The sequence below is a fragment of the Anarrhichthys ocellatus genome, unplaced genomic scaffold (genome assembly GCF_004355925.1).
Source record: "Anarrhichthys ocellatus isolate YVR2014 unplaced genomic scaffold, GSC_Weel_1.0 scaffold34, whole genome shotgun sequence".
In the NCBI taxonomy this organism is placed as follows: Eukaryota; Metazoa; Chordata; class Actinopteri; order Perciformes; family Anarhichadidae; genus Anarrhichthys; species Anarrhichthys ocellatus.
In genome coordinates this window covers 4,098,664-4,124,861 of record NW_022280064.1, presented here as the reverse complement: position 1 = coordinate 4,124,861, position 26,198 = coordinate 4,098,664, and the positions used below count along the sequence as shown (strand labels likewise).

At 41.3% G+C, this 26,198-nt stretch overlaps 2 protein-coding genes across 2 annotated transcripts in view; both read left to right on the top strand.

Annotated features, from left to right (window-relative positions):
- The window catches only part of myt1la (myelin transcription factor 1-like, a), a 55,039-nt gene extending 33,217 nt beyond the window's left edge, over positions 1-21,822 (top strand). The window contains exons 11-23 of the mRNA XM_031865927.1: positions 942-1,240; positions 1,745-1,762; positions 2,354-2,578; positions 6,967-7,118; positions 7,764-7,832; positions 8,661-8,723; positions 8,811-8,894; positions 13,525-13,746; positions 14,007-14,098; positions 14,179-14,282; positions 15,136-15,279; positions 17,100-17,162; positions 18,899-21,822. Coding sequence (XP_031721787.1) covers positions 942-1,240; positions 1,745-1,762; positions 2,354-2,578; positions 6,967-7,118; positions 7,764-7,832; positions 8,661-8,723; positions 8,811-8,894; positions 13,525-13,746; positions 14,007-14,098; positions 14,179-14,282; positions 15,136-15,279; positions 17,100-17,162; positions 18,899-19,039 — 1,676 coding nt within the window. The 3' untranslated portion in view covers positions 19,040-21,822. The remainder of the gene's footprint in view (positions 1-941; positions 1,241-1,744; positions 1,763-2,353; positions 2,579-6,966; positions 7,119-7,763; positions 7,833-8,660; positions 8,724-8,810; positions 8,895-13,524; positions 13,747-14,006; positions 14,099-14,178; positions 14,283-15,135; positions 15,280-17,099; positions 17,163-18,898) is intronic.
- Positions 21,823-22,571: 749 nt separating this feature from the next.
- e2f6 (E2F transcription factor 6) overlaps positions 22,572-26,198 on the top strand; it is a 4,781-nt gene continuing 1,154 nt past the window's right edge. The window contains exons 1-7 of the mRNA XM_031866130.1: positions 22,572-22,828; positions 23,877-24,206; positions 24,329-24,369; positions 24,535-24,575; positions 24,765-24,951; positions 25,146-25,301; positions 25,770-25,884. Of these exons, the coding sequence (XP_031721990.1) occupies positions 22,712-22,828; positions 23,877-24,206; positions 24,329-24,369; positions 24,535-24,575; positions 24,765-24,951; positions 25,146-25,301; positions 25,770-25,884 (987 nt within the window). The 5' untranslated portion in view covers positions 22,572-22,711. The remainder of the gene's footprint in view (positions 22,829-23,876; positions 24,207-24,328; positions 24,370-24,534; positions 24,576-24,764; positions 24,952-25,145; positions 25,302-25,769; positions 25,885-26,198) is intronic.

Sequence of the window (26,198 nt, the reverse complement as noted above, 5' to 3'; positions counted from 1 at the left end):
CCCCCCCCCCCCAAAAAAAAGATGGTTATTGTAGTTTTTAGCGAATGGAGGAAAAAGTGCATTTGTTGGGAACTATTTTCAGCGGCGGATTAATCCACATTCGGTGAGTATTTGTATGTGGGATTGAGTTCAAATACACTAATGTGAGTGTGTTCATGGTGACGAAGGAGCAAGTCACCAAGCGTGGATCGGTTTACACCGAATTCAGAGTGATTTAAAGGATTTTTGGGATGAAACAAAACAACAAAAACGATCTGTATTGGCCAAAACAGATCATTAACAATCATAAATTGGTATCGGCAGCAAATAAAGCGTAATCGGGAGGATCTCCAAAAGTTATATTTGCTCTTTTTATGTTTTTTTCTTTTTTTAAGATGCGTTGTCCCCTTTAAAACATTAACTATGTTTACATGCACCAAATATTCTGTTTTTTGCCCTAATTCCCCAAAACAATAAAACAATAAAACCAATAAAACAAATATTCCTAATGAGCTGTTTACATGGTGAATGAAAATGAATATTCCACTAATATTGCCATTTACATGCAGCCGGTCATATTTTGACCTCATGTCTCTTCCTCATCTTCATCACCAGTGAATCTCACAGTGACGTCGTTCTCTTGTGTGTTCGACGGGTCGATGTCCTAACATGTCGTTTATCACGTCAAAAAATGTTTATTTGAGTCTTAATAAATATCACTATATAAATATCACCAGCCTCTCTGTTTCCCTTCATCCGTCTATTTTTTTGCATATTTTTAAATGGAACAGAACCTTTTTTTTGTACATTTTTCATCCATCTGCTGCACAGTTTGGCCGAACGCCAGCACCAATCTAACAAATCAACCCTACGTGTGTGTGTGTGTGTGTGTGTGTGTGTGTGTGTGTGTGTGTGTGTGTGTGTGTGTGTGTGTGCACCTCCCTGTGTGTGCCTCCCTGCAGCTAAGCGCTACTGTAAGACGTCGAGCCCGGCCAGCAGTACGACCAGCAGCTACGCTCCCAGCAGCAGCAGCAGCCTGAGCTGTGGAGTAGGAGGCGCTGGAGGAGGAGGAGGAGGTGTTGGAGGAGGAGGAGGAGGAGGAGGAAGCAGCGCCAGCAGTACCTGCAGTAAGAGCAGCTTCGACTACACCCACGACATGGAAGCGGCCCACATGGCGGCCACGGCCATCCTCAACCTGTCGACGAGGTGCCGGGAGCTCCCACACGTTCTGGGAGGGAAACCCCAAGACCTGCTGACTCAGGTAATGTGAGGCGGCACGCACCAACACGTCACGTCCACACACACACTGGCAGGAAAACATATCGCAATATTTGAATAAGTTTAGGTTATTCTGTCAAATAAAGTATTAAAAATGAGATGGTGAAAGTTTGACTCATGCTCATCAAGGATTCAGGTTTATTTATGAACACTTGTGTTAGTTTAGTTTTGACCATCTTTACTGGCAGTGATGATAAACATTGTACGCACCAAAGTAATTGCTGAGATCTGGGAACTTCAAAGATGAGTCAAGGCACACCAGCTAGACAGGTTGTAGAAGACGAAGGCGAGCGCCATTTCAGTTTTACCCAAACTGTCTATTTTAAAACATCACGTCAGCTTTGACACCGTTTTCCTCTACAATGAGGGATTATTACCAACACTTCACGGGCGCACATTTGCTGTATCACCTCTAAATAACATTGTCTAGATAATCTGGATAACCTGTTTGTTTCCCCCCCCCCCCCATGTTTTTCCATGTTTCCAGATCTCAGCAGTCCACCTGGTGAGTACAAAGTTATTATGAATGATAGAAATGTGAAAATAAGACCCAAGTTGGAATAAAGTGGGCATCGTCCCTTTAAGGGGGATTTCATGCTGGTCTGTTTATCTGAATATGCGATCAGTTTAACTGAAACTTTGGCATCATGAGTTCCTAGTCTAAGATTGATATAATGATATTGATATTTGAGAGTATTAAAAAACATCTAGTGATGAAATATCAGCCAATAAACAACATTTTGAAGAACCTCTTAGGCCACGTGAAGAGAGTTAACTGACTGGTGAAGAGTTAAGAAAATAATCGTGATGATGCCACGAAGAGACGTTAAACTTTTAAAGTTTTAAGTAGGGACGTGGACTTTGAAAGACGTTGGCGTTTATAGGGAGGGTCTGACGATTGTGTTAAGAACTAAAAGCCAGCACATCTCGGCGTCTGCTGCTTTGATTTTGACCATTTCATATTTAATCTGTGACTTTATGAAGAAGAGTTGTGACCACTTTAAAGTGTCCTGCACCAAACCTCAGAACCACTTTCCTTTGTTTCACCACCACACCGGTGATCATGTGATCTTTCCCCGCCGTCTGTCTCCATCAGAGTCCCGTTGGAGACCTGGACGACAGCGGTGCGGTGGACGTGGCCGGTCAGCCCGGCGGGCCGGAGGGCAGCGGGACGGTGTTGACCGCCCTGCAGCCGATGTCGCCCCAGCGGCAGGCTCTGCTCAGCAGCCGCTGCTACCAGCTGAGCGAAGCCGACTGCTGGGACCTGCCCGTCGACTACACCAAGATCAAACGCCTGGGGGACGAGGAGGACCACAAAGAGGTAACAGGACGGTCCACCACGTCGTCCTCATACAACTTATAGTAGAAACGTTGGCATGCGTCATACATACAGATTCCTCAGTGAGTTTTTATCTCTTATGATATCTTACAAAAAAGTTACTACTCAAGTCCAGCAACACGTGTCAGTCTCTGCTCCTGTACAGTCTTTTCAAAATCATCTTTTGTCTTCACAGAAACAAGTTAGTTAGATTCAGGCAACACAAATTGTTAGTTAGGTTTAGGAAAAGGTTGTGTTATTGGTTAAGACATCTACGAGTGGCATTACTTCAGTATTGAAGTCACGTGAAATAAATCAATGATGACTTCTCGTTTCACACCGAGCACTGACAGCCGTCTCCTGGGTGAAAGACACGTCCACCTCACCTCCCTCCAACCAACCCTGTGTGGGGTGCTTACAGTCTTCATACTTCCTGGTTCATGATTATGAGGTTTACATACGAATTGATTTCGTCTACAAATTACAGCGCAGGAATTTTGTAGGTGCAGCTATGACCGCTGGATGAGAAAAGCCTTTTTTATCCAAAGATCCTCAACAGTTTGTAGATGAAGATATTTGTTTACACTGACACACATGAATGGATTCTTCTTGTAATTATTTTACAATCAGTTCAAACCGTTCGGAAGTTTAAAACTGTGGAGGCAGAGAAAATAGAGTCACTTCACTGTAAACCTAAAACTTTTTATTTGAAGATTAATGTCAGGGTACGCATCGAATAAGTGAAATGAAAATGTTAAAATTGAATCATTTTTAGACCAAATTGAAGCTCTAAATGCCACTCAGGCTGCACACTCCGCCCTTACAGTCATGATTAAAGGCTTTAACCACCAAATTTAATATTTAGGCAGCCTGTCCCCTAATCATGCAAAATAAGGAGATAATGAAGCATGGAATTGAGAGATTTTAGGAACCCTGAGTTTATGTTAAAGGGTGCTCGCATAGATTAAGAGATGACTTACGCTTTATGAGCTGTTTAAAGAGGGATGCTGGTCCTCTGACGCAAAGCAAAAAAGCAACAAGGAGAAGTTGTGGACGTATTTTGCGAGGGCGTCATTTTTGCATTACTTTACATAGAAGGGAGAGAATTTTGTGAGTTTGGAAAGGTCTAGTATCTGCTCATGTAAAACTTCACTAACCAAAGGCACAGAAACGGCACGGAGCTCGCCAGAGTTGTACATCACAGCTCAGTTCTTGATGTTATTCCTCACCCTGGGGCCGCTCAATAGAAATCATTTAGAAAGAAAACAAAAGTCCAGAGACAAAGATAGGTGCTGTAAGAGAGAATATGTTGATTGAGCTTAAAAAACATTGATATCAGAAGGAGACAATGTGTTACAGAAAGCGCAGAGAGTTTAAATGTCGGGCAGCATGAAGATAAATCGAATCTGATCCATTTTCATCAAACTTCCGAGAATTACACCTAATGTTCACATGATGTTCATGATGTTCATTAGGAAATGATGGTCCATTTAGAGTCAAACAGACCATAAAGCAGGGGATGCTTTAGGGCGGAGCTACACGGTGATTGACAGGTTTCTACCAGAAACGTATACGACGTCTCTACGTCACTCCTCCTCAGTCCAGATATGGTCGCTTCCTGTTCACTGGTGGCAAAAACTAAGATGGCGACAGCAAAATCAGCAAACTCTAGGCTTTAAAACGGCCGTCCACAAACAAAATGTTAGCTCAAAAAGATCCAGTGCGGGGAGTCAGGTCGGTCCACCAGGATCAGACCCCGGTGCTGGAGTTTGCAGTGACTGAATTCAAGATGCTACAGCTCAGCTAACTAAAAGTCCCTTTCCACTTTGGATCTGAACCCAGTAAACAAACTATCAAAACAGACCAGTTACTGTCACAGTAAACACACAGATGGCTGGACTATAAAAAGTGACGCCACGCTGAAGATTTTACGATACCAGTGTTATTTGTCTCTGAGTTTCAGCAGTTTGGTGATATTGGCGTATTCTTTCCCTGCTTTAAGTCAGCAGCTGGCTTCTTTTAATATTCATACCCTCTGAGTGTAAGCTTATTTTGCCTGGACCCATCAGAGGTGAAATGCTGCCCCCTGATGGTTCGACGTAGGTGGCCAGATGTTACACATTGCACCTTTAAGAGCAACTCTTACGTGACCACGTCGATCCTGTAGGAAGTCACTCCGTCGTTCACTCATCCACTACTCACTGTATCATAAAGACTCGGTGAGTAAATTCAGATTTCAGGCACTTATCATTTACATCGTCACTGGAAAGACATAAAATAGAAGAGACACAACCAGAAATTGACTTTACATCGGCTCCATTGTCAATACATTTAACATTCTTACATTTCACTCAGTGATACGTTATTCTGCCAAAAATATATGTGATTCCAGCAAGTAAGTGCAGCCAATGAAGATGTGTGAAAAGTGATTGCAAACTAAATCAATGCCAGCTTTAGTGCTGTGCTGCTAATAATGCTAATTATGCATGTATCTTCAAATAACTTTTTTTGTGCTCCAAAGCATTTAGGATTTTTATCTTCAGAAAACCTCTGAAGCTTAAGGGCATTTCTCCAAGTCAAAATAAATGTGATAGCATTTATTTTTTTACTTTGTGAGTAAAAGGATTCTTACTTTTGTCTTTCACTTAAGTTTAAAATGAAACTTTCAGCAGTTGGATAAATTGATGGGAGGGATTGCGGTCGTCCCTCCAGCGGGCTGAGTGCGCCCTCGTGTGGTACAGAAGCTGCACTGCGTCGTCTCAGACCCAGCAGCTCTCTGAATGAACGCTCCAGGAGCTCCAGCGTGGTGCATTAAAATGCTGAATTACACCACTAATACATAAGTTAAACACGATAGATCCTCTGCACGCTGTAAAATCCTCGTAGATCTGATATCACACAGAGCAATCCATGCAGCAAATTGCTACACTTGCCTCGTTGGATTCGGAGCGCCGGAGTGAAAGGTTTTTTAATCAGGAGAGTAATTGCGTTCGTTAATGAAGCACGACGTTGCAGAGGAGGCCGCAGCCTGGAGCTCGCCGGCTGATGGGATTTTTTTTCTCTCCAGACAGTCCTGAACGATTTCTGCTCCCAACTGAGGAGGTGTGATGTGTGGACTGCAGAGCAGACTGCAGTGCTCACTGCCACAAAAGGCTCTCGATCACCAAGTCCAACTGGTGCAGGAGAACTTTGAACTGGTTAACTGGGGCTGATTTATCTCACTGAAGCATTGCCACGTGTAGGAGTAATCAAATAATACACATATAACATGAAGAAAAGTCACATGACTTCACGTTAGTCTGTAAAGGAACTCCGCCGCGGTCACGTGACTTCACGTTAGTCTGTAAAGGAACTCCGCCACGGTCACGTGACTTCACGTTAGTCTATAAAAGAACTCCGCCGCGGTCACGTGACTTCACGTTAGTCTGTAAAGGAACTCCACCACGGTCACGTGACTTCACGTTAGTCTATAAAAGAACTCCGCCGCGGTCATGTGACTTCACGTTAGTCTATAAAAGAACTCCGCCACGGTCACGTGACTTCACGTTAGTCTGTAAAGGAACTCCACCACGGTCACGTGACTTCACGTTAGTCTGTAAAGGAACTCCGCCACGGTCACGTGACTTCACGTTAGTCTGTAAAGGAACTCCGCCACGGTCACGTGACTTCACGTTAGTCTGTAAAAGAACTCCACCACGGTCACGTGACTTCACGTTAGTCTGTAAAGGAACTCCACCACGGTCACATGACTTCACGTCTCCACCACTAAGCTAAAGGAGGACTAGTGTTCTACTGAGGACGCTTGGTCGTCTCATTTACACTCTTTTTAAAGACACCTAAAAGCTTCTTGGTCATTGATTTCTTGTCACTAATACGCCCTGCCTTTTTTGTGCAATAAAAACAAACTACAAAACACACTGAGAATAGCTACGGAGGTCTAAACATCACAATTTCAAAAAAGGGACTTTTTGTATGTAACTGTGGAAACACAGCGGTGCATTTTAATCATCAGAAAAGCTGCTAATACACACGGTGAATAAACACCAAAACAGTGTAGGTTATTTTGCTGAAGTTTGGCAGTGAGCAGAATGATGTTTATTGTGTTTGAGTGACATTTAAAAGTTTTAAATGGCTTAAAAAAAAGGCTTTAACAAATGTGATCACTCATATGTCCCCATTAGAGGTTAAGGGGAAATTAATTATGAATGGAGTACTACAGGAGGATAAAATAACAGATAATTCTAGCAAAGGAAAAATCCACCAGTGAGTTTTGCTTCTTTCAAACTAAATTGTGCAAGAAAAGTGAGATTAAACTAGAAAAACCTCACATAAAATGACTTGATAAGATGAATATTCATGTTAATCATGGAGTCCGTAGTGACGTGTCGTAGTCTGCGTATTTCTCGTCCCTGCACCAGAGCGACGAGCTGGACCCCTTCCAGGAGCTGCTGGACGAGCAGCGCTACCCGGCCGAGGTCACCATGCCCAGCCCCAAACACCACAAGTACCCGGCCTGCAAGGAGGGCAAGAAGGAGCTCATCACGTAAGACTCACTCGTACCACGTTCGCAGAGCGCTGTCGTACAAGTACTTCACTTTGTTTTCCCTTCAATGGAAGCTGGCCTTGAAGATGTGCTCTTACAGACATACATTTAGAACAGTAGCCAGCAGTACAAAAGAAGAAAAGGGCAAAAGAAAAACAGAAAATACTCCTTTTAAGAGGGGTAAAAATAATTAACCAATGATATCACCATGAAACCTCCCCATTGATTACTGACATGATGTTTTCTTAAATGTTCTGTTTAAATAGCATGAAGCATTATATTATTAAATATGTGCTCATTTGGATACATTTCTAAAACATAAATCTGAACATTGGATGAAGCCAGGTTCAAAATTGTTGTTTAATTTTGTTGACATATGTCAAATGTTTTTACAGAGGGACTTTAGGATATCTCTTTGCATCACTCCTTAAATAAATAAAAAATACTGTCAACAGCCATGAAAAAAATCCATTTCAACATGTTTTTAGTGATAAAATTACTATTGGGGAAAATAATTGCATAAGAGAATTGAACTTATTGTTGAAAAGGTTGAAAAACATTAACAATGTTTTAATCTGAAGGCAAAATTCAGAATCACGTTAAATTGTTGTTGGAGTTCAGTTTGTGTCTCTTTCCCTCCTGCAGGTTGTCAAGCTGCCAGCTGGCCGACAAGAACATCCGCGGGATTATGACGACCAACTCTCAGGACCTCAGGTGAGTCTACAAAGTCCACGACCCAGACCCATTGTGTTTCATCTTTATGTTTCATCTTTAATCCTTAATGTTTCTGTGTACATTTAGTTAGCCAGGCTTGTTTACCTTTATTTTTTTTATGTCTCCGGCTTCCACTGGTAACCATGTTTAACGCAGGCGGCAACCTCCGGTTCTGTCGAGTGAAGTCAATGTTGAAGTGTCTTAAAGCTGCATTCTCTCTAATGTCCACCAGGGGGCGACTCCTCTGGTTGTATAGAAGTCTATGAGAAAATGACTCTACTTCTCTCTTGATTTATTACCTCAGTAAACATTGTAAACATGAGTTTATGGTCTCAATCTCTAGTTTCAAGTCTTCTTCAATACAGCATGATGTTCATTTAGTACATTATGGTCCATTTAGAGTCAAACAGACCATAAAGCAGGGGATGCTTTAGGGCGGGGCTACACCGTGATTGACAGGTCTCTACCAGAGACGTATACGGTGTCTCTACGTCACTCCTCCTCAGTCCATATATGGTCACTTCCTGTTCTCTGGTTGCGAAAAAAACAACATTGCGACGGCCGTAATCCAAGATGCGACAGGAAAATTGCCAAACTCAAGGCTTCATAACATCAGTCCACAAACCAATGCGCGATGTCACGATGATTACGTCCACTTTTTAAAAGTCTGTGAGTGTGAAAATTGGCGCCAATAAATAATTCTGAGCATGTTCAGAACACTCCAGACCACTAAACAAGACCAGGTCTGAGCAGTCTGGAGTCCAATTGGGGGGTCTAGTCTGTGGTTGAAGACCAAGTCGCTGTTTAACCCTTGTGTTTGTGCCTTAGGTGTCCGACCCCCAGCTGCGATGGATCTGGACACATCACTGGAAACTACGCCTCCCACAGAAGGTAACAGTAATCGCGCTTCGGACTCCGAGCAGCTACAAACGAAACAAATACAGTACTTCACTGTACAATTTGTCTTCTGTCCTGCAGTCTGTCCGGCTGTCCACGAGCCAAGAAGAGCGGCATCAAAATACTCCACAGCAAAGAGGACAAGGACGACCAGGAGCCAATCAAGTAAGGTTTCTTTAAAGCTTTGAAATGAGGGAAGTTTCAGGAGGGGAATTATGAGAAGTCTAACCATCTAATTAGTCATTTTTACTGTCAATATGCTAATTTGATTCCCTCTATTCACTAAATGATGCTCTCAAACTACCTCCTCACCTCTATCTCATGGACGACATTCATATACCTTCATCACATCCAGTCAGTGTTCAGTTTCACAGGCAAAACCTGGAGTTTCTCAGTCCAAGACCAGAATAAATCCCTATTAAAACCAAGCAGTCTGCGACAGAGAGGACAAGGAAAAACAGAGTGAAGACGATTTTTTAACGCTATTAATTTTAGAATGTTGAGTTAATTTCAGAGCAACGTTTTGTATTTTGAGGACATTTATTATTAATAATAAACAACACCAAAATGCAAAATACTCGTCTGCAAATATTTGATGTCTTTATTGTGAAAGGTAAGAACTGAAGAGGTAGATCTGGTTGAAAGGAGTAGATGTTTAATAGATACAGGTGGAACTTATCCCGCTCTGCTCAACATTATTCACGGTCTTAAAGCTCAGAAAAAAAGACCTCATTGTGAAATGAAGTTGCTTTTTTAAGTGTGAATAAGTTGCAGGCTGGTAAAGCCCCCTAAATCTAAAATCTGTTCCCCATGATGACAAAGGCAACACAGCATTTAAGAATTTTTCCATGTTTATAAAAATAAAATAGAAGAAATATTACATTGACTTAAGTATTCGGACTCAATATACTTTAATTAAAGCACTGTTGGTGGTGATTACAGCGTCAAGTCTTATTGGGTATGATAAGTCAATCATAGACTGTACATAAAAAGTGGACGTAGTCATCGCGACGTCGCCCATTGGTTTGTGAACTGATGTTATGAAACCTCGAGTTCGGTGATTTTTCGGTGAAACAGCCGTTATGTTTTTTTTTTGCAACCAGTGAACAGGAAGTGACCATATTTGGACTGAGGAGGAGTGATGTAGAGACGCCGTATACGTCTCTGGTAGAGACCTGTCAATCACGGTGTAGCCCCGCCCTAAAGCATCCCCTGCTTTATGGTCTGTTTGACTCTAAATGGACCATAATGTACTAAATGAACATCATGCTGTATTGAAGAAGACTTGAAACTAGAGATTGAGACCATAAACTCATGTTTACAATGTTTACTGAGGTAATAAATCAAGAGAGAAGTAGAGTCATTTTCTCATAGACTTCTATACAACCAGAGGAGTCGCCCCCTGCTTGTTAGTAGAGAGAATGCAGCTTTTAAAACACTTCCGTTCCGCATTGGCTTCACTCATCAGAACCAGAGGTTGCCGCCTGGAGTCAACCTCTGCACACCTGGATTTGGTGATTTTCAGCCGGTCTTCTCTCAAGGACATTCACACAGTTGTCCCTCCGTTTTGTCTCCGCCATGTGTTTCAGAAAAGTCTGAGGTACTGAAGCTCTAAGACCAGGTTTGCATTTAGGACATCTTTGTACTTTGTGCTCCGTTTGGCTTCCCCTCAACCTTACCCTGACCAGTCCCCCCAGTTTCTGCCACGGAAAAGTTTCCTCCAGATGTGACACTTAAAAGTTGAGACCCTAACAGTTCAATCTTGGTTTCACCAGACCAGATAATCTTCTCACTTTAGGTACTGTTTTACAAAGTCCAAACAGCCTTTTTGTGTTTTTCCCTGACGAGAGGCGTCCGTCTGGACACTAAAGCCATAAAGCCCAGATTGGTGGAGGGTTGAAGTGATGGTTTTTCTTCTGGAAGTTTCTCCCCACAGGAGCTCAGCCTCTCTTTACCTTTATCCCCCAATTGTTCAGTTAGGTGGGCAGTTGGCTCTAGGAAGAGTCCTGACTGTTAACTTCTTCCATTTTTACATATTAAGCAAACAAATGTGCTCTTCTTTAATGCAGCAGAAATGGCTTTTTGTGGACCTGTGCCTCGGCTCAATCCAGTCTTTGAACTCTGGAGGGAGTTTCTTTAACCGCATGGCTTGTCAGCTGTTATATAGACAGAAAGGGGTGTGTCTGTCCAAATCATGTCCAATCAGCTGATTTAACACAGGTGGACTCCAATCAATGTGGATCAACATCTAAAAGAAGATCAAGAGAAATTGGAGGCACCTGAGCTGAATTTCAAGTGTCAGAACAAAGTGGCTGAATACTGAATACCGTTTTTGAAAAATAATTCTCACATGCATTTAGTCATTTGACCCATTGTTGATATAAAAGCTTTCAGGAAATTAATTCAGTAATTTATGGGTAAAAATTACCGCATTGAGTAAACACAATTATTATCAATGATTGATCGATCATTGTCATTATTATTGAGGATCGATTGATACATTTTTTAGCATATCAAATGTAAGAAAATGGTGAAAAATACCCATTGCAAGTTCTCTGCTTGTTTTGTTCGACCAGCATTCTAAAACCCTGAGATATTCAGTTTACAATGATAATGCTCGATGAATAAGGATTAATTGTCCTGCACTAGTTTGAAGAGTCATTTTAAAATGCCAGTGTCTCAGAAATTCTGCCCATTGAAACCTACCGAGCTTAGTGTATGTCACAGTTGTTAACTTCATGAATAAAAGATTCATATTTAGTGTTAAAGGTGTGTATATATAAATCGTAGCAGCCACATTACAGTGACGTCTCTCTGTCATATTAACAGATTCATCTTCTCTCTCTTAAAATGCTGCCTGTGTGCGCTGACCTTTCTAACTTTAGGGAAGCATATTTTAGAGATGAGCGGTGGTCAGTCCTCCACTTCACCTCCCGCTCCCTGCAGGCCGAGAGCACTAAAGGTTAGCACTAGTGAGCACTTGACATTTTCCTTAAAGCAGAGCCATAATGTTAAGCCAATATGACCTTGTGAATAATAAGTTCAGCTGGTGTCAGTCTGCAGCCAGCTGTTGTTGCTACCTCCGTTCCCTCCACCATCATCGTTAACTGCGGAATCATAATTAAGCTAAAACCGGAGCTCGGCTAGGGAGCGGCCCGCCAACGCTCGGCTCATTCTAATCAGCACAAATGTCACTGCAAAGGGCGTTCTGGGATACAGGAGGAAGAGCGGAGTGTCATCTGCAGAGCGAGCAGTATTATCACGTTTAGCTCAACAGCTACGCCTTGCTTTTGGGGGCGGCTGTAGCTCAGTGGCTAGAGCGCTTTGTCCTTCAATCACATGGTTGGTGGTTGGCGAGACATTGAACCCCAAGTTGCTCCTCATGCTTAGAATGAGTTAAATGCAGAGGTCAAAAGAAATAAAGTGATGTTTTTTATAGGCATCTAGTTTTGGTGAAAACATTTTCCAACTATCAGTTTTTAGCTTTTGTTCCTTTCAGACAACCATTGGTTTTAATTAATTTATTCCCATTAAATCCAGCTTGAGACGTCAAACTTGGATAATACATCATAACCAACATTTAGTTTAGTCAAAGTTACGTTATCGTTGCAACCTGGTTTCAGTCCAGTCAGCGCCCCTCGACATCTGAATACGGACAAACCACAGACTGTATATAAGAAGTGGACGTGGTCATCAGGACGTCACCCATTGGTTTGTGGACTGATGTTTTGAAGCCTCAAGTTTGGGGATTTCACCATTTTGGATTATGGCCGTGGCCATGTTGTTTGTTTTGAATATCATGCTGTATTGAAGAAGACTTGAAACTATAGAGATTGAGACCATAAACTCATGTTTACAATGTTTACTGAGGTAATAAATCAAGTGACAAGTAGAGTCATTACCTCATAGACTTCCATACAATCAGACTTCTTTTTGCAACCGGAGGAGTCGTCCCCTGGTGGTCAGTCGCAAGCAAATACAGAACTTTTACTCAGGAGACCAGTGTTCATGTCTTGTGTGAAATTAAAAGTGGAGTGTTTTTTTCTGATGTTATGTTGGTACAAACATACTTATTTTAAGCCAAACCATGATCTTCGTTCTAACCCTAACTAAGTGGTTTTGTTTCCTAAACCTAATCTCCACTGCAAACATTACTACGCAAAGGGCTGTGGTCTTTTCCCCAAGCGGCAAACTACGATGAGCGGGGATGAGATTTCGTTGTATCATTGCTCGGTAACCTCATTGAAAACAAGCACCATTCACAGCTCTCTTTGAGGAAACATTTGGATTTCTCCCTGGCATTTCAAAGTCTCAGTTCGACTGATATGCTGCTGCATATGTGTCGCGTCATTTCCTGTAAGTAAAGAAATTAAAAGTGTCTCACTTTTTTTTGTATACAACCTGCAGAAATTGTATGCAATGCCAATTAGTATTTGTACAATTTTGCAACCCATCGTCTCCCGGTCTGAGGACGATTCGGCCTCTGGGGGCAACTGCCAATATTTCAGGGGTTCTGGTGAAGCCAAGACTTCCTCCTCCATACGACGGCCATTGGTTACAGTCCAATTAGCAATGCTACTCGGACTACAAACAAACTACTTCCTTGTTGTCTGCATATAAATGGAGAGTATGTAGGCAACAGGGCATGAATTTGAATTTGTTTCTTGCTTTGAGAAGATTTGATAAAACTTTTGAAAGCTCAAGTTAAAAAAACTAAAAAACAAGGTAACCAACTGCTGACTGTGATGGGTTTTCTTATCTCGATCACTTTGTCAACTCTGTTTCTTCCTCCCAGGTGTCCGGTGCCGGGCTGTGACGGACAGGGTCATGTGACGGGGAAGTACGCCTCCCACCGCAGCGCGTCAGGCTGCCCCCTGGCGGCAAAAAGGCAGAAGGACAGCTACGTCAACGGCTCGCAGTTTGTCTGGAAATCTGGCAAGACGGACGGCATGAGCTGCCCGACGCCTGGCTGCGACGGCTCGGGACACGTCAGTGGGAGCTTCCTGACCCATCGGAGGTGGGCGTGGCTCTGTGTCATTCTGTTTCAACTGTATCACACAAATTTGTTGTTATTACAGTTTTCATTGATAGTTTTCCTCTGCTCTACAATGCTTATCTTGATGACCATTTTGCAAATCATAATGCACGTAGATTGATTTCCTTCCTGTTCATTTACGCATGTGAAAATTAGAATCAGCTAGCACGCACTTGTAAACTTGCAGCAGATTGATAACTTATCGCAGGCAAGTTTTCGTCAATGTGTGCATTTTATTCCAGTCTCTCCGGGTGTCCCCGTGCCACCTCGGCCATGAAGAAGGCCAGGATGAGCGGGGTGGAAATGCTGACAATCAAGCAAAGAGCAAGCAAAGGTCAGAGCCAAACCAGAACCAGAAACAGAGAAGAAGGAAGGGAAAGAACATATCTGAATTTAATGAATTTTTTGTGTCAGGCATCGAAAACGATGAAGAAATCAAACAGCTGGATGAAGAAATCAAAGATCTGAACGAGTCCAACACTGCAGTCGAGTCCGACATGATAAAACTGAGGACACAAGTAAGATGGCTTCTGAGTGTGTGTTTACTGTAGTATAAATACATGAAGTATACAAATAAACCAGACAGTGCTAAGGGTTTATATCGGATATGGAACATAATTCATGTGAGTGGAGCATTTGAGAATTCACTACAGCACAAGCAGAGAGACAGGGAGTCCTTATATTTCACTGCCGACGTTTCACAGATGATGCAGCATTTTACGTGGAAGATCTTCCAAATTAGAGAACAAACTTCTCAGTTAGCATCGAGGTCTTCGTTTACCTCAACTAAAGAGACAACTAGACCTTTATTCAAAAGAGGTTTGCATTAGAGACATTCCTTTATTCCTGAATCCCCCCCATGTTATATAGCTTATTTTAGTCAGACATCTTTTTTTATCTGCTCCAAATTTCAAACTACTTCATCCATGTTGACCTGTTGTCTTGGTCAATTTAATATAATGTGGATTTTCTCACAGAAATACTGTTTTTTATTTACTAGTTAAATCCAACTGATTCTACTTTGTTTTGTTTTTTTGATTGGTGTTAAAGAACTATCATGAAACTCAACACCTGTACAGATATTTCATAATAAAAGCCCTTCTGCAGCATTTTAGCGCTTTCTGGGTATGCTTTTAATCTGACACATCTGCAGCAAGTGATCAGGAAATGGCAAAGTAGAAGCCAAGGGAATTAGTTAGTAATTAAAATCAGTATTTCTGTTAAGAAGATTAGTGAGTATAATACATTTATATTAGTACCACAACAGACATCTTTCATGATCTTGCACTCATTCCCCGTCATCTCTCCAATAAATCCCACCGCCATCAAAAACAGTACCTGCTGCTGATGATTACTTTCCTCGTCTATCAGATCACCACCATGGAGACCAGCCTGAAGTCCATCGAGGATGAGAACAAGGTGATCGAGCAGCAGAACGACTCGCTGCTGCACGAGCTGGCCAACCTCAGCCAGTCGCTCATCAACAGCTTAGCAAACATCCAGCTTCCACACATGGTAAGAAATAAGTTGACTGTACCTTCAGGCAAACGGTTTGTTAAGGATGATATTTTTTACAGTCTTAGGCTTCAAATAGAAATACTTAAAGTAATATTGTCTTTCATCATCAGCTTTGCTTTAGATTCATTTCAGTCAAATGATCTCAAATCTTAAGAAATAAAATGTAAGAATCCTCTAAACTTTTATTTTGGTAGGTAATAGGTCAATAAATTTCCTTCAAAATAAGAGCTTATTGATCATTCTAGAACTAGTTGGTAGCTGGTGTCTACAGGTAGCTGCTTTCTTCCTCCATTTAACAAACATATAATCCTTCAGGCAATTAAATTATTTACTGAGAACAAGTGCAGTGAAAAGTCAAATTTGGCCATTTAGGTAGAAATATTGTCAGGATTGGACATGATTGAATGAAGGGATTGTTTGAACTCTACGTTAATTCCTGCAACGGCAAAAGTACGAAGTAAGTAGTACTAAATTTCCAGAGGGACACAAATTTGTCTTTAATCTTCTATTATATTCTTAAAACACCGTTCTATAACAAATGGATAAACTGCAGAAGAGTGGATCTCGTTTCACTAAGTAAATGTTGTTTTTAGATTTGTTATAGATGATTGTCGTATATCAAAACATGAGTACTGTCAGATTCTTTTGCTCTTGCATTGAAGAATTTTTATTTTTTACGACTAAATAACAGACAAATTTGCTGAATTTTAAACTTGAAATAAAAGATTAATTTAATTTTGTCAATTTATCCGAAGGGAGTTCAGAGCTTCTGTCAGATGTTTGTCTGTTCCATATTTAATGTGCTAAATTTGTTTCCAGCTTTATTTCAAACACTGAAATCTCTTTGTGAGAAAGTAAAAAGATCCGAGCTGATCTGACACTCAGGTTTTTTTTACTCATCTGCTTCTTTCAGTTCGTCACCTTCTTCTTTTTTCCCCAGCAGTCCATGCTGTGCTTCTTCTGTGCTTGACAATGCCTCACAGAGTTTCGCATAAAGAAACATCCCCGCGTCTCTTTTTCAGTTTGAGTGAAGCGCACACGGCTGTTTTGACGTCATGTCGTCTCGGTGTAGAAAGAAGACTGGGGCTAGTTGGATATTCTCTCTTTGAGCAGTATGAACCCGAGCTACTTGATAACTGGACTCTTAGCTTCTTGTGCTTCTAGTCATGTGCGGGTTTGCCTCATATCACACTGCAAGAAAGATGTCCATCATGAAATGAGCTCTAAATCCTGCTCACTGGATGCTATTTATTTTTTAATATACTGTAGCTCTTGCTTCTTTTCAGATAGTCACACGATTTTCCTCAAATTAGTTGATTTGCGTGAGTGGAGACTTTTGTGGAATTTTTCCCTTCTTGTTTTCAGGAAAACTAAATCTAAGGCTCCCTTCACACTGCAGAACTTTTGAGCAAATGTTCACATGTGTTGTAGGATATAAGATACACCCAATATTAATAATAATGATAATAATAATAATAACAAAAATAGGTGATATCCATTTTTGTTTCACTAAAGATCACTTACAGTACGAGCAAACTTTATGGTGTCACAATTTATTTTATTCTCTCCCCAAATTCATGGTTAATAATTGACTTTTGATTTTGATTTGAGTGCTCAAAGAGAATTTTTTTTTGGTTTTAATAAATCAGAATCTGTGAGACTTTCAGCTGCGGTGTGAACAGAGCAGGAGGGGGAAGGACTTGCTAAGGCGGACGTTGTGTTTTTTTGTTTTTTTTCTGGGTGTAGCTTAAGAAGCCGTGTGACGCTGCCATGTGTCTAGCGGGCTAATAGACTTCTCTGTACACCCTCTCCTGTAGAAACCACCGCCACAGAAAGAGGCCCCAGTAAAGCATAACTGCTGTTTACAGATGCCTCCCAGAGTAAGAGATCCATTTATCCTTTATCCAATTATCCTTCTCTTCTGCACTGTCACACACACCCCCCCCCCCCCCCCCCCCCCCCCCTCCCCCCTCCCTTTCCTAAAGCTCCTTTAGCTCACTGTGGCGTCTGCAGACTGTAACTTGGTGGATTCAATAGTGACATTAACAGTAGCTAACCTACTGGTGGACCATTCCAGATAAAAACAATCAGATGTGTGTTGATTTTTACCAAATTACATTTTTGCAAACCATTCGATTCGTTGAATGTAGGCGTCTGTGAATCAAAACTAAGCTTTGTAAACACGTTTTCTATCAGTTTTGTTTCACGCTTACAGAAACGTACAATGCCTCGAGGCTAACATTGTGAAGCGATTGACGAGGTTCAGTCAAAAAAGTATTTGATTAATGTCAGAAAAAAAATCAGGGTTTAATTTTTTTGTTGAAATAATAACTGTCACAACATAATTACTACAAATAAACAACAACTGCCCTGCAGACTTTCTTACGTAATGTCACATAGCAAGCGTAGCAATGTTAGCAGCTTATATAAAGTTACGAAAAAAGCGAAAATGTTTACTTTTAGTTTTACAGGGGACACAAACAGCGGTGTCCTGGGGGGTTAAAGTCCTGTTTGTTTGACTAGTCAACCACCTCTCCCACAAGTCCTTTTGTAAACTCTCTCGCTTCTTATACTTATTATACCATGTAGAATTCAATAACTGTTGCCCATCACACTACGTCACTTGCTCTGACAGAATGCAAAAACATTAACATTCAATGTATCCGTAGTTTTCAGAAACGTACAATGCCAACATTTTAACATATTTCAAATCAGGAAATAATGGGATTGGTTGAGCAGTTGAACACAGTGCAATTGGGTGCATGGAAAACCTTCAGGAATATGCAAATAAGAATGAAATACAGATGTATTACACAAAAAGAGAAATGATGAAATAACAAAAATACAGTGTGCCACACAACCAGCTCCACAGCCTTACTTTCTACCTAAGGCACTCCACTTCCTGTATTAGCTGTGAACATTGGCATTGGACGTAAATCATGAGATGCTGGAAATGTTTGTATAGACAATCACTTTTGGGGATACTGGGCTGAGAAAGCTCATATTGAACAAAAATAACTGGGCCTCAAATCGAGCCTTGTGGGACGCCACATGCAAAACAAACTGTGGTCATTCCACACAAACAGAAATCATGTTTTAACAACACTAACGTTGTTTGACACTGAGGTCAAACTCAACCAATAACAATATGTTTGAAGCCAAAGCTGCTCTGTCTTTGAGAAATATCTTCACGCCCAAAACCTCCCAGTCGGCTCAGCTAACGTTAACTCCCAGTTGTGTCTCCCTCATCGGACCATTAACCCATTAGTTTTTAACATCCTTTTGTCTCCATATGCTAAACATTAACCTTCCATCCATCCACCAGCTAACCATTCCGCTCCTAATTTTTTGCATGGTTTGGAGTTGCATTGCGTAGACCTTCACAGGATGAAGTATAGATAATAATCATAACATAATAAGAAAGGAGTATTTCAGTGAGTTTGTGTAAGCGAGGTGTTCCCTTCCTTCCTTCCTTCCTTCCTTCCTTGCTGCCCGCTCTTCTTCCAAACCCTTCCCCCACAATGTTTATAGAGAAAATATATACTGACTGTCAAGAAACACAAACTCTAATCCCTCTGACTGTTCTTCTTTTTCATGGGTTTCTTTCCTCTCTCAGGAGCCAATGAGTGAACAGAACTTTGACACTTATGTGAGTACATTGACAGACATGTACACTCACCAGGACCAGTACCAGAGCCCGGAGAACAAGGCGCTGCTGGAGAACATCAAACAGGCCGTTCAGGGTATCCAGGTGTAGCTCTGACTGAGGCCGAAATAACAAATGCAAAGCAAAAACAACAACAGAAAAAAAAGTCTAAAAGAAGGGAATGGGTTGTTTTTTGCTGCTGTAATCTAACATAGTTATTTTAATTCTTCTGCTGTTATGCTCTCAACTCCATGGGTATCTCTGTTTTTTATCATTTTGATTGTCGTTGCCTTGCTTTGAAAAACAATTTACCAATGTTTTAAACAAACATTCACGTTTTGTACATTTTCATATGACCTAATATAATGTGACGTACTGTTTATAGCTGCTAATGTATGCACATTCTAGTGTATATGTATGTATTTATTTATTGTAAGCTTGAATCATTTCTATAATTTAACGCGATACATCAAAAAACTGGGCGTCACGGGTTTAACGGGGAGCAGAGCGACGAGGGGGGGGAACCTGAGAGCAATCATTGAAGAGACGAGCTGAGAAGCTGGAGGTCGTTTAACAGATGTGATTCATTCATTTTGTAAAGTTTGAAAGTGGATGTTAATATTAATGTAAATCTAAAATTACGAGAAGAACCAATGCTATAAGCAGGAAGGTTTTCAAACATCATGACACGGAAACTTACTGGTGCAAATCCCATCATCCCCTTCGGAGTTGTTTCGTTTCAAACTGTCCTGTTCTGTCGCTTTGTTTTGTTTTGTTGGTGTGGAGAACGAAGCGGGAAAAGACAAAAAGGCTTCAGAAAAACGTAGGAGACAATCTGCCATTCTGAATCCTTTAATCATCAACCTTGAACTATAGCTATTAGGACAACGTGTCAGCAATATTGGTATGATAATCTTAAATCGTTTGTTTGGATATGGGATGCAATCTATATGAAAAATAATGTTTGGGTATATGCAATTTCTTATGAATAAAACTAGCAAAGAGCTGATAGATCTTTTTACTAAATATAAATGTATTGCGTTTTGTACAAACCTTTTACTACAATCATGTTTTAGGAATCTGACGCGGGTGAAAGGACTTTGGTTCAGTCATGTTCGACTTTGCACAGGGACACCTTTGTTTCCATGTTTTGATGTTTTTATTGTCATTTAAGAGGCACTTGGCAGGCGAAAGGATTTGTAGAGATGATTTTTCTTTGTAAAGGCTGACGGCTCCTCTGGACTTACAGGGTCAAACGTCCCCATCCGTCATTGTATATTGCACTCGTTCTGTAGAAAACGTCTTTCCAATCATGCGTCCCGCTGTGTGAGCACACAGCGGGACGGGATGCCAGACAACATGATGACCAAGCAGCACTTTTTTTAATTATCTTTGATTGTTGATTGAAAAGATGAATAAAAACTAGAGCCAGCAGTCGTAACGCGACGTCTGCGCACTTGAACTTTACCGACTGAGTATTCGATGTGAATCGGCCTTTACGATGACATTCAGTCCGAAATCACAGTACTGATGGAACAATGTTTTCTGAACACCGTCGATCATGCATGCACTTTATTGGAGTATGTCAAAGTATTATCACGTGGTAAATGAAGCAAAAACTGTACAGCGAGTTTGTGGAAACTGTGACTTTGACAAGACTTTGTGCTGGTGATTGTTTGAAAGATTCCTGGAAGAATTTTCTCTGAGTTGATTTGTTATTTAAAGGAAAACTCCCCCTCATGGTCCCCTTGAAGTCTAAACCTCCACCACTCCAGTACCCATTTTAAAAGACAAAGAGTGTTGAACCACACTGACAAGCTCCTGTCTCAAACGTTACACTAAATTACAGAAAAACATTACACGTTATTTAGCATCAGATATTTTCCATTGTTAACCATCTAAAACAATGTTGCAAATGAAAACTTTAAACCATGAATGCATTGTTTCATTTGAGTAAAACTCCCAAGGTGCATTTGGAGGAGACGCATCCAATCGCAGAGCTTAAAATTCTGTTTTGTGCACTTGTCCTCTGCCAATAATTGAAAACTGAACATTATGTACTTTTTGACCCTTTGAATTGAAGAAGCAGCCCCAAACTTAGATTCATGAGTTACACAGCTCCAATGTGTTGGAAACATTTTTGTAATTTTAAAGAAATTTAAGAGGAAAATCAAGAGTTCACCATCTCTGACTTCAGCCAAATCTTCAGCCCACATTTGATTGGTGACTCTTTTTTAAGAAGGAAAAACAATCACCAAACTGCCAGCTGGGGGAGTTTTCCTTTAAAGATGCTTCTTCTTTGGACTTTTACTGAAAAAGCCTCATTCTTCACATCTCTGTCCAAAGCTTTGTGTCTGCAGCTTCCTGCCAGTGAACTACTGCATTAGATAGACTGACAGCTTGTATTTTTATTTAGTCAGTTATGCTGACTGATAACAAAGGAAATGGGAGTTAAAGCACAATTCTGCCACTTAAAGACAGTCAATAGACTAGATATTGTAAAATCAGATGTGAAAGCTAAACTGTAACTATTTACATAGAGAATCTCAACACTAACATGTGACATGCTAAGAATGCAAAAGAAATCCATATGAATATTTGTGAAATCATCAGTTTATGAAAATGTTAGTTTCTTTCCAGCAGTGCACCGATGAGGGGTTTTTATACAACATTCATTTTCTCTCCTTTTACCCCTTTTTTTCTGTGCTACTCGCAAACTTTCAACAACAGTTTTCTTACCACATGGCATGGGTTTTGTTGATATTTTTGCTGTATGTTTAAGGTCACCAGATACGCTACGTGATATTTTAATTTGACTTGTGAAGTTTGTACAATTTTTATCATGCTGGTGTTGGCATCTCTTGCTCTGAATAAATCTTGTGTTGCGACACTGATTACGACCCGTTCTTCTTCTGAAGCTGATATTTGGGATTGCATGCTTTAGCTTTATCCTTCCTTCGATGCAGCTGTTGTACTTTCAAATAGTTTCTATGAAGCTGAAAACCTGCTGCAGATGAATCACAGCGGGCAGGATGGGTGTTACTGACAGATATCACTATACTTCTGATCAAATACGTCAATATTCTAATATAGCCAATAATGAGAAGTATTCAGATCCTTTACATAAGTAAAAGCATGTAATTACTCCACAACAAGTAACAGGTAAATATATATATATATATATATATATATATATATATGAGATTTAGTGGAGAAGTATAAAGCACCATAAAATGAAACACTCAAGGAAAATACAGGTATGTTACATTTGTACTAATATACAGTACATGAGTCAATGTGGGCTTTACATCTTATCACTGTTTATAACAATATAAACAGTTTATATTTTAGTGCAGAATATGGTCTGTTGTAAGGGAAAGGAGTTTAAAACTAATATTTCAGTGTCACTTAGTCTCATATTGAAAATAAAAAACAACATATGATATTTAGATAGTTAATGTTGTGTCTTTATAAGTTATTCAAGTAAATCAGTAGATAATGACAAAAAAAAATACATTTATTGTAATTTCCTATAGTCTAAATATGTGTAATAACGGTTCTCAGACACTAGGTGGCGCCACATTGGCGCGCTCTGCTATATTTCCCTCCTTTGTTGTATTTCCGGTTCATAAACACGCCCTTTCCGGTTTGGAAAACAACAACGAAGCACGACGTAAACAAACCGGGACGGTCGCGTTGTGGCGGCGGGTGTTGTTATCGGTTATACACACGGGGGGAGCGCGGATGCACCGTTAGCCCGGGTCGGTTCGGGTCAGCGTTAACATGGTGAAGTGTGTCGTGTCCGGGTGTCAGAACCGCGTGACGAACGTCAACCGGGGGATCTTCAACCGACCACCGAAGAGGTTCTTCAACTTCCCACAAGACACCGCGCGGGTCAAGGTACGGACGCACGAGTTTAACCAAAAGCTGAGATACTTTGATGTAACGTAACGTCTAGTTACTGGAGTAAAGAGGTTTATTCTGTATTAGCTGGTGGGTAGCTCACCTGTGTGAGTCCAGCACCGAACACGTTACTGCTATAAACACCAGGGGTCCGAGAGTAGTCGAGGTGGAAACTTTCAATGGGAATTAATGGGAAATAAATGTAAAGTAAAGAGTTTATTTTGCTGTATTTACCATGTGATACAGACAGAAACACACCTTTAACATATTTAAAGGAGACATAACTGTTAACACTTCTAATAGAAAATGTCAGAATCGACTATTTAGTAGAACTTTGATTTAATTAGTTTATTCAGTTAACGTTGAGTTGAATAGTGGTCGACATATTTAGATTGAAGGCTATCTGGTATCATGGTGTCATTAAACAGCAATTTATTTTATATCAATGAATGAAACAATACGTTTTTGTTAGATCTGCACTAATTAACTACTCTGTGATCCTTATAACGTATACTAAAGCAAACAGAGACGATGCGTTGTGCAGACAATAACAGTGTTAAAGTGTTTGTTTCAGTCATTATCATTAAATACATTGTTGTATTTTATCAGAAGCAAAACAACTAAAACAACGACTATATATCGGCTGCTCTGCAGTCTAAATACCGGCATCAACTCGATATTCATTATTCATTATTATTGCTAACCTTATACAAAAAGTGACACTTAAAGATATAAGATTAATAATACAGATACATATAGTTTATGTAAAGCACTTTGTAACATTGTCTGTGTCACATTTAGACATTGACACTGTAGTGAAATGCCATAAGACCCAGCATTGCCTTCGTACTGTATCCCCCTCCAAAGGTACGTTTTCATGTTGGATTTGAGCTCAACTTCCGTTGAAAGATGTCCAGATACTTCATGTTCGTGAAGTCAAGACAAAGCAGTGAAGAGGTGTCCGGTGTGAACGGATGCAGCAGAGCAGCGGTAACACGGGTGACTGTGTGTGTGTGTGTGTGTGTGTGTGTGTGTGTGTGTTCAGGTGTGGCTGGCGGCGCTGAGGGAGACGGACAAGCAGGACTCGACAGAGCAGCACCTGATCTGTGAGGACCACTTCCTGCCGCAGGACATCTCCTCCGGCGTGGTCAACGGAGACGCCATCCCCATCATGCCCCCCGACCTGGACGGGCCCATGGGCCTCATCAGCCCCTGGGGGGCCGAGTCGTCCGAGGAGGAGGATCAGTGGGCCCGCGGTGGAGGCTGTGGTGACGGCGATGATGATGATGATGATGATGATGATGATGATGATGATGAAGGTGGAGATGATGGTCCTGTTCAAGTGGAGCCTCCGGCACCAGAACCTCCACAGCAGGTCAGGAGATCATCAGCACGTTAAACACTTAGATTCTTATTCATACCAGTCAAGTGTAACTCTCAACTACTTTATTTATATTTACCGATTTAAAGTCGAGTAAAAAGCTTCAACAATTTCAGGATCCAGGACCCAAGAAGACCTCCGGGGCCAAGAAGACGAGGTAAACAAAGTCTCCTGGTTCGGTCTAATATCTGCTTTCTACTTTTTATTTATTGTTTCCATATATATGCTGTGATTCACATCTGGGGGCAGATGTTGTGGAACACAGATGTGACTAATTTCATTTAAAGTTTCATACGATGTTTTGACGTCTCCTTCGTTCCAGCTTCAGTCCGCTGCAGACGAGGATCCGCACCAAGAGATCCGGTGCGTGTTTCTGTCCTTTAATGAAATCGTCTCTGTATCAAAGGACAGAGAGTTATCACAGACGGGTTGTTCTGCTCAGGAAACACTTTGTTGCATCTATTCTTAGACACAAAGTTTGAATTAGAACATAATTTTGTTCTTGTTTCTTTGCCACGTCTTCCAGCTGTAACTCTTGTCGTTGTAATCCAGATGTGTCTCTGTGGATGCTGACGCAGCGTTTCCTGGAGCTGCTGCTGGAGTCTCCGGACGGCTGCGTGGACCTCCGTCACGTGACCACGAGCCTGCAGACCCGCCGGCGCCGAGTCTACGACATCACCAACGTCCTGGAGGGAATCAGCCTCATCAAGAAGAAGTCCGCCAACACGTTCAAGTGGATGTGAGTGACGAGATGAATTCATCTTGTATTATTATAGTTCGGTGCTTTATGAACACATTTATACTCTTTATTAATCCCTATTTCTCCACGTTAAAGCCGATTTAAAATGTCATTTTTGACATGAGAGCCTGACTGACGGATGAAATAAACAGCGTGCTGCCCGTAAACCTTCTCTGTGACTGTCGTCCGTCCAGAGGAAGCTGTCAGATCTCCAGCTTTGTGGGGATCAATCAGCAGAAGTTCCAGAGAGAGTTGGAGAACCTGAAGCTGGTGGAGGACACGCTGGACACGCTCATCAAAAGCTGCGCCCAGCAGCTCTTCGACATGACCGACGACGAGGGGAACGCCGAATATCCTTTTTACTTTCACGATAGACTTCCATCCATCCGTTCAGGAGCTCAGACGTTTATTTTGGGAGGTGGTGGAGACCAAGAGAGAGAATATTAGATTTACATTCATCAGGTTGACCGATACATGACTCAACATGAAGGACATGTTGCTCTGTGAAGGCAACTATTTGCTAAAATGTATAAAGGGATATATGTCAATGTGTTGTCAGCTGCTTTGCTGCCCCCATGTGGCTAAAGCAGTTATTGCAGGTTTCATCCATGAATCCGTCCGCTTCCTATTGCCCAACAATATCACTGGGTTTATTGATGTCACGTTACGAACCAACACAGATGAGGTCATCAACATGAGGTCATCAACCAGCTGTTGTAAACAGTCCAAACGAAGCCCAGAGGCCTGAATCCACTCTCTGGTGTTGGACTGAATCTATCGTATGAGCAGGTTTTCTTTGACCTTTGTTGTTCGTGCACGTCAGCCTACGTGACCCACGAGGACGTCAGCCGGCTCGCAGCCTTCCAGGAGCAGACGGTGCTCGTGGTCAAAGCTCCGGAGGAAACCAAGCTGGAGGTTCCGGCTCCGCAAGAGGTAAAGACGGTCAAACGTGTGACGGGCTCAACGGTGCCATAATCACTGGGGACTGTTCGATCAGTCCTCAGAGTGTCTCCACGAGTTCTCCATGAGTGAAGGTTTATTTCTTCAGTCTTGTTTGTTGTTGTTTTTCAACACAGCTGTTGTTGTCTGATATTATTTCGGCGACCATCAGGCGATCTAAAATAAATAGAATTGATAGAATAGATATGCGACGACTTCAAACCTGTTTTTAGATAAAATATTCAGATGTTTTGACAGTTTTGTGTGTGTGTGTGTGTGTGTGTGTGTGTGTGTGTGTGTGTGTGTGT